This window comes from Pieris rapae, chromosome 13, assembly GCF_905147795.1.
Source record: "Pieris rapae chromosome 13, ilPieRapa1.1, whole genome shotgun sequence".
NCBI lineage: Eukaryota > Metazoa > Arthropoda > Insecta > Lepidoptera > Pieridae > Pieris > Pieris rapae.
Genome location: NC_059521.1, coordinates 10,373,614 through 10,382,113, shown reverse-complemented (window position 1 = coordinate 10,382,113; position 8,500 = coordinate 10,373,614). Strand labels below are relative to the sequence as shown.

At 38.3% G+C, this 8,500-nt stretch overlaps 1 protein-coding gene across 3 annotated transcripts; it reads right to left on the bottom strand.

Annotated features, from left to right (window-relative positions):
- Positions 1-196: 196 nt before the first annotated feature.
- Positions 197-7,606, bottom strand: LOC110998320 (zinc finger CCCH domain-containing protein 14). 3 transcript variants are annotated; one of them, XM_022266880.2, is made up of 12 exons: positions 7,390-7,606; positions 6,904-6,946; positions 6,105-6,272; positions 5,404-6,029; positions 4,982-5,286; positions 4,827-4,907; positions 4,645-4,750; positions 4,437-4,564; positions 4,201-4,356; positions 1,695-2,314; positions 514-675; positions 197-426 (listed from the first exon to the last, which is right to left on the bottom strand). In XM_022266880.2, exons 1-12 carry the CDS (start codon positions 7,426-7,428, stop codon positions 227-229), a joined length of 2,634 nt encoding a protein of 877 aa, XP_022122572.2. In that variant the 5' UTR covers positions 7,429-7,606; the 3' UTR covers positions 197-226. The 3 variants fall into 3 exon arrangements, with proteins under 3 accessions (XP_022122572.2, XP_022122573.2, XP_022122574.2); XM_022266881.2 differs by having other exon boundaries at positions 4,201-4,353; XM_022266882.2 differs by having other exon boundaries at positions 6,105-6,182.
- Between the last annotated feature and the right edge of the window lie 894 nt (positions 7,607-8,500).

Here is an 8,500-nt window from a genome sequence, read left to right as displayed (position 1 = left end):
AAAATGTATATCACAGTATAATAAGTATGGAGGTCTGGCTTTAATTTTTCACGGCTGGCAAATATCTCATCCATATTCATCAGACACATTCGGGTTCTATTGTTGGATTGATTCGTTCTTGAACTTCTTTAAGTTCTGAGCTAAATCAATCATTCAACGTTAAAAACATTCTAGCGGACAAAATAAAACACAAAACCACTCCTAATAATATATATAATTAAATGTTTCAAAGGGAATACATCTTCCCCGGAACGTCTGCGTGGTAAAAATTGCACTCGAGCCTGTTAGCGCAGCCCTTTCCGAAGCGACAGGGCTTCGGATGGTAGAAGTGGCACGAAGGGTTCGAGCAGTTCGGATAAAACTTGCACAGGTTGGGAATCGAACTCGAAACGGATTTGAAGTTCGCGACGGGGACCACGTGGGAGGCTGCAATCATATTTATTGTGTTAGCAGAACTGAAGGCGGTCGTTCGAACAAATCCGAACAATCGCTACGGTCAATCAATGTACGGACCCACGGAGGGCGCGTCGTGTGCGTATACGCAGCCTCGGCGGGTGCAGGAGGCCGCGAACTTGCAGCGAGGATGCACGAACGCGCACGAAGGGCCGAAGCGGCACGAAGGGAAGGCTCGGCACCACGAACCCCGTCGCTCGTTGCCTGCCACGGCCTGCGACACTGTCGAGAGGAGTTGATGTATCAATCGCAGACAATTTAATTTTTAAAGCGAATTTCGATCGAAAACCTGTTCAATAATAGTAATGCACCAAGAAAAGGTATTGTCACACCATTGACTGTCGTCTCACGTGATATTAATTTAATATTAAGTCCATTCCCGAGGGCGAGTCTAACGCCCGAACCCAATAATTAATCCATAATCTCAGATTGATCATCTCTTCGCTCTTTACACTCATATTTGAAATTCAATATAAAGCAAGTAAAATAAATATTAAAATATACAAGTCTATGTTTAAAACATATCAAATAGCTTTTTTAATTATTTTAAAAACTAGTGAAAGTTAAAATCTTAAGATTGCCGCAGTTGAACTGTCATTTTTATACAAAGGTCTATATATATTTCTATCCACATACACCGATCCGACCTACCACGGATAGCTTGTATCGACAGATGGCTATTACAATCCGTCGATTAGTTATTGGCACTTTTTATCAATTTTTGGATGAAGATGTCTATATCAGATGGTCAGAAATATATTGAGATAGGTTATTGGGTTTGGGTGAAAGAGGCCCGCTCAAACGAGCCGTCAAAGTAGCTTCTGAGCCGATGCAGATATTTTGACATTTGAAGCACCCCACATTTTGCAATCGGACAATCGCCGTAAATTTACTACGCGGTAATATTTGCTCTATGCAAAATTGTTCACGGGAAGCCCCATCGTTCTCAAGCTCAAGGCAGTGTCCTATCTGATCCAGTGAACAGACTATCTCTTAATAATGTTGGTTCATTAAGGAAAATATTGATTTCATCATTGTTTACAACAATCTCCCTCTTTACCGTAACTTTGTGTATTATGCTCTTAATAAGGTGCGTTTGAAATGTTTGTGTTCTAATATAATTGATATGTATGTGTGTAAAATTAATGACGTCATATTTCGTTGTATGTAATCTTAAAACCGGCGCTATATAGAGGTCGCTTACTGAGCGGCTAATTATCCTAAACAATAAAGATACTCACGCGGAGGCACCGCGTCGTATTTGTTCGAGTCGGTGACGGTGGTGAGCGAGATGGACTGAGTGTCGCTGCTCGCGCTCACCGTCCTCTCTCTTCGCACGTCTCTGTCTCTCGCTTTCGTATCGACGTCGAAGACTATCGGCGACGCCCTTCTCTTTTTGACCGCAGGTACGCCCGTCTCTATCGCACTCGGTACTACGTCCGTTTTTCTCTTTTCGACCTTTTCGTGTTCCTGTTTTATAATAACTTGAGTTCCGCTATCTTCGCTCGTGTCGCTCAACCGTTTCTTCTGACTGATGGCCGACGAGACGGGGCCTTCTTTCTTCTCTTTCGGCTCCTCGTTTACTTCGGGTTTCTTTTCGTTGACTATGTCGTTGACCGGCGCCATTTCGACGTCCGTTTTGAAGTCATCTAATTTAGTCTTCACAGGTTCAATTTTATCTTTTTTGTTAATCTCTTTTTCCTTTGTCGTTTGTGGAGTTAGCTTTTCTGATTCACCGTCGTCGTCTAATAGACCTTCCGTCATAAGCTTTTTGGCCAGGAACGCATTCGGGTGGTAACCGTCCATTGTAACTATGAATTGTGTGTCTTTGTCTTTGTCGACAGTCGGATTGTGTATGTTTCTGAAAAAAAAATCATTTTGTGCTTGTATCGTGTGGTACTGCCGTAAAGAAATAAAAAAGCTTGGATCATGGATCGTAATACATTGACTCTAAAAAAATGGCGCTGGGTGTCTTTATAGATTTGAAAAAAGCGTTTGATACCGTAAGCCACAATCTATTGCTTAAAAAATTAGATCGTATAGGAATAAAAGGTTGTGCGCTAAAATTATTCAAATCTTATCTATCAAACAGAACCCAGATAGTCAAAATAGGTAATGCTCAAAGCTCAGAAATACCAGTAACATGCGGCGTCCCACAAGGGTCTATACTGGGTCCACTGTTATTTTTAATATATATTAATAACATTCACGAGCTCGGTTTACATGGCCAAATCACTCTCTACGCTGATGACACCTGCTTATTTTATTTCGGTATAAATATCCAGACTATGGTTGCTCGAGCTCAGTCAGACCTAAATTCTCTATATTCTTGGTTTCAACAAAATCTGCTAACCATAAATATCTCAAAAACATCTTATGTAATATTCAGAGCAAAAAATAAAATCATTCCTATGTTTCAACCGTTAAAAGTTCAAGACGTTGAAATCACTAACAAAAAATGGGAAAAATATCTGGGTCTTAGAATAGATACATATTTAAAGTGGAACTTTCATATATCACACATAATTACCAAACTAAAATCACTTATAGGCAGATTTTGGTCAATATCAAAATGTATTCCTCAATCCGTACGTCATTTAATTTATAATTGTTTAGTCAAGCCACATTTCATATATCTAATTGAAATATGGGGTACGGCATGTAAAAACATAATTTCTAACTTACAAACACTACAAAATAAATTAATAAAATCATTATTTAGATACAATTTTTTAACACCGACTAATAAAATCTACCAAGAAACCAAAATTATGACAATTAAACAACTGTATGTATATAGCACCTGTATTTTGATAAAAAAAATTTTAAATAACTCTATCCATAGTTGCTTGTCGTTTAAAAAAATCAAACACACAACGACACGCAATACTCGTCGAGCGAGTTTGCTTATCTTACCGAAGCCGCGTACAAATTATTTGAAGAAATCTATTAGGTATGAGGGTGTGCAATTATTTAACCAATTACCATCTCAAATTCGCAATATTGGAGTGTTTGACAAATTCAAAAAGGCATTAAAGATGCATGTTAGAATGAACATAGCTGACTAAAATTGTTACGGCTAATGGCGACGTGTATCTCGCTCGTATATAATATATACATATTAATATTAAGTTTCTCATGTAAATAAAATATTTCTGTTTTTGTAATGAGAAATAAAGTTCTTTAAACATTAATACATATAATGAAATAATAGTAACCGCAGAAATATCTCTCTCTAAATTATGTGAAGAATTCATTGAGTTTTATTGACAAGATTTCCCTCTTTGTATAAATTATTATCTTTAAATGTCAACTTTGTCAATAGAGTAAAAATTAGCGGCAGCCGCTATTCAACATCGGGTACTATCACTAAGAGCGATTTTCATTTTATTTCATTGTCGAATAAGTAAACTTTGCAAAATGCCGACTACTGCCCGTGCCGTTAAATCGTAAGGTGAGCGCGTCTCTCATCCTGCGTGAAGGACAACATCGCGAGGAAACCGTCATCCTTCAGACCCGAAAGTTGTCATCGCGTGTCAGGGCCAGAAGGTCTACCTACTTGTCTATTAGAAAAAACAATGATAACAAAACAGAAGTACATAAGTCTTAGGGCAAAACCAAATAAGGTTTTCGGCTTAAGGAGGGGTCTCACGCGGTCACGTTGACCCCAGAAGGGAAAGTATTCTTTTCTCTTACGAAATAAATAAGTTCACACGAGTCTTAATAAGCACCAAAAAAAATACGCACATGGCATCGACTACGAGCGAGTCGTCCGCGGCGGAGGCGGAAGCGGGGGCGGAGGCGACGGCGTTCCGAGTGGGGACGTAGGCCGAGTCCGAGATTCTCTTGCTCGAGGAAATCGGCGAGTATTCGTCCTTCGCCCTCGCGCTGCTCACGAACCTACTGGAACATGAGAGATTTCCTTTGAAGCACACCCGTGAAACTCCGCTCGTGCTCCCGAACGGACGCTCCGGATGACTCACTGCACTTCGTCGCTCCCTCCGTCGGCGGCCACGCGGATGACGATCTTTTCGGGATCTACGCAGCGGCGCATGGGCAGCACCAACGCCCGCTTCACCCTGGACGGCTCCGTCTCCACTTTGGGGGGAATCTGCAAGGAACGCAGGGAGTTCAGTCGTTCTGCCGTTTGCCGTTCGACGGACGGATCTCGACCGACCGAGGGGGACTCACGTTGAGCAGGCTCTTGTGCGCGTCGGCGACGGCCCTCAGCAGCAGGTTGGAGGCGGAGGCGTTGGCTCGGGGCCGAGGGCGGACCCGCACCACGGACGCGCACACTCTGCGGACACACACACATTCAACGACTTCGCCGCGCTGTCTCGTCTCGCCGCGGAAAGCGGAAGGCAAACGCTTACTTGGAAGTGAGCCTCTTGGCGCTGCCGTCGTCCGCCCTTCTGGTCTCGACCGGCTCCGCCGTCTCCCTTTCTGGAGTGAAGCTGGAAAGATAAAATGGAGCCGTTTATGAAATATCTTTTGAAAATAAAACTTAAATGAATTCCCGACTCGCAACCTTTCGGGGCTTAAGGGTTTGCCCGTCTCCTTGACTTCCGCATCCTTGGCTGGATTGCGAGAGCCGAGCCGCTCCCTGATGGGGCGTTTCGGGAGATTCAGTTCGATTTGGGGCAACGTCTCCGTGGGGTCTCTGGGGATCCCTAAAACTTCAACGGCCGAACTGTCTTTTGAACGTTCCGTGGCAACCTTCGGGACCTCGATGGGCCGGTCCGTCGGTTCCTTCGGGATAGATTTTAGTGTATTTTTTTGAATCGTTGTATCTCCTGATACGACGAGTGCCGCTTTCGTTGGTTGACTAATTTCCTGAAATGGTATTTCAACATTAAATATATAACACATTCAAAACGCGACATTTCCGTCTGCGACTGAGACACAAAAAGAGACATAAATATTAATGACAGATATAGATATCCAGCTCACCTGAAAGACATCCTCGGCAAAATCGTTCATTAGCTCTTCGGCCTCAGTTCTTATAGTTAAAAAGTCTTCATCATCAGACATAGAATCCAATTGCTCCACCAATTTCTGCTTTAACCCTTGTATTTTGGCTTCAATTTCAGTCATTTCTTTCAATGCACTCTGTCTCGGCACTTCAATTGAATTTGAGTCAGAATTTTGTGGTTCTGATGAGTTTGTGTCTGGCTCCAACATGGAAGCAGGATCTATTATTGGTAGAATCTGTCTCTTTTCTTTATTTAAGACTTTAGTTTCTGTAATTTTAATGTCGTCTTTGTAATTATCAAGGTTGACTCCATGATTTTTGAGGATTTGACCAGCAAAAACATCAGTTATTGAGGGTTCAGAATTTTTTTCCATATTCATTAACAGTGGTGGAATATTTGGGCGGATGCGCTCATGGCTCTTACTTCTCTTTTCTTTCTTGTTCTTTTGTGATTTTTTTTCTTTCTTGTGTAGAAGCTTTTCTTTTTCTTTCTTTTTTGATTTTTTTAAAAAATCACTCCTTCTTGACTTGTCTTTATCTTTCTTTTCTTTTGATTTTCTGTCTTTTGATGCAGATCTTTCTTTTGCTTTCTCTTTGTCGATTTCTGAAATGTTGTATATAATCAATTAATTGTAATAGAAAACCTGATATTGTGCTTCAATAACATGATATAACATACTTAGTGGTGCAGCAACTGTCACTTCTTGCAATTTCTTTAAAACCTGGTGCAACCAATTCACAAACAGTTCTGTATTATCTGCAAGAAACAGTTGTAGGTCATCCTCCATTTGCATCTGAGTGCGTTTGTTAGCAACCATCACCATTACATAGTCAGGAAGTTCATCATCTGAAGAAATATTTAAACATGTTCATTTTTTTGTGTTGTTGCAAAAAATATATTAATTGGACAGTACAAGAATGGAAAAAAGATTTATTTTACGATGAAATAAAAATAAATATGATAAATTTTAATGAGAAACTCTATTTTATAGTCGTATTTTTAATAAGACGAAGTCAACTGACGTTTACTGTGCTGTCAGTTTATGATAAAATAAAAATAGTGTTGTGACAAAGTAAATGATTGAAAATAGACATATATCCATTTATATCCATTTTAGACTGGCCAGCAAATAGTCCAGATTTAAAACAAATAGAAAATCTCTGATATATTGTTAATAAACTATATGAAGCAGTTGTTGAAGATGGAATTTAATCCCCTTAGTATTGATTCAATCAATGGCACAATGTTTCAGTGCTGTTGTTAAAAATAAGGGATATGCCACAAAATATCAATTGGTAATGTTTCTAATTATACAACCACCACTGTATATCTAATATGTATCATCATTTATAATATATATATAAAATAATATTTTCAAAATATTATGAAAATTATGTATTTTTTGATAATTTTATTTTCAAATAAACAAAACTCTTTACCACATTGAGAAAAAATGAAGTAATTAATCATTACTCACCAACATAGCATCCCAGTTCGGTCAACTTTGCCTTAATGGCAGACTGAAAAATATAGTTTAGGAGAAGAAAATATTCCACAATTATTATTATACATATTCATTAGTATTATTTTAAATTACAACAAACACATTCAAATTATTCTCTTCATTAAGTTTATATTCAATTACAGTACTTCAGATGCCAGAGATGCTAAAACCCTACATGTTGATCACTGCTTGAGCTGTTATAAATGAGGCAAACAATTTGTGCCCTTGTTGATTGTTTAACAATAGATAGAGCAATAACATATTTTTAATGTTAAAATTAACTCAGCAAAGCTTTTATTATCAATAAATTAAAATTTTGATATAAGCTTACTAATGTTTTCAAATCTGGCATTTTAGATACTATGTCTAAAATACCAGATTTGAAAACATTAGTAGGTTACAGATATTTTATAAAGTTGTTAATAATGCATATACTAATGTGCACTTTCTGAAACTTACGCGCATTTTTTGGCCAATTTCACTACCGACCACATCCATCTTTGCTACTTTTTCTACACTTAATACTGGTGAAACATATCACTCTTAAGGTGCTTTATCTCAGACCCCTCATTGTTTTCAATAAGTTTTACTTTTTAGTTTCTAATAGCAACAAAAGATATTTATTTTGTAAATACAAGTAATCATACTATTACATCCGATAATTTGCATAGAAAATTGTTTTTTTTTAAAGTAAATATTACTGTCAATTGTCAACAGACAGTTAACATTTATTTGGGTCTTGACAATGATAGCTGACAGTGTACGTTCTTAAGAACGCACAGATAACATATATTATTAAAGTCCAATGTACAAATTATTAGTACACATGACACGGAACATATAAGTATGTATTAAATCAGAAAGTGTATTGTAGGCACTGCCATCACAAGCGTACGCTGTAATGAAAAAGTGATGAAATACAATCGTAAAAGTTAACATGGCAACTCTGTCGAATTAGGTGATTCTTTTATTTATTTTTTAATACAGTTGCTTAAAACTGGCATATTGCAGGGACGTATAGCGTTCGGGATGAGGGTTATTACACATTCGTGCTTTTTCTTTACCTTTTCCGCACTCGTGCGTTCTCTTTCCCAACAGTCAAAACAATGTCTATTAAAAAGATAAAAACAACCACGATGTTTTTACTAAAAACAACCACGATGTTTTTACTAAAAAAAAGTCGCAGAAGTTTTTATGATTCATGCAAATATTTTAAAAAGAAGCTACTTATTTGTTTCAATATCATATTTTTTGATTTTTTTTTTTATAGAACAGGGGGCAAACGGGCAGGAGGCTCACCTGATGTTAAGTGATACCGCCGCCCATGGACACCCTCAATGCCAGAGGGCTCGCGAGTGCGTTGCCGGCCTTTTAAGAATTGGTACGCTCTTGGATACAATAAATTAGGTTTGGTTTCTTTTCACTTCATATCAATAAAAATATTCTACTGAAGACTTGACAGTATGGACGTAGTTCCCTTTGCCTACCCAGGGTGAAGAAAAGAAAGAAAAATCTATGCTCATATTATTTTACGGTTGGCGCCATTTTCCAAAAATTTTCTTGCGAGTTG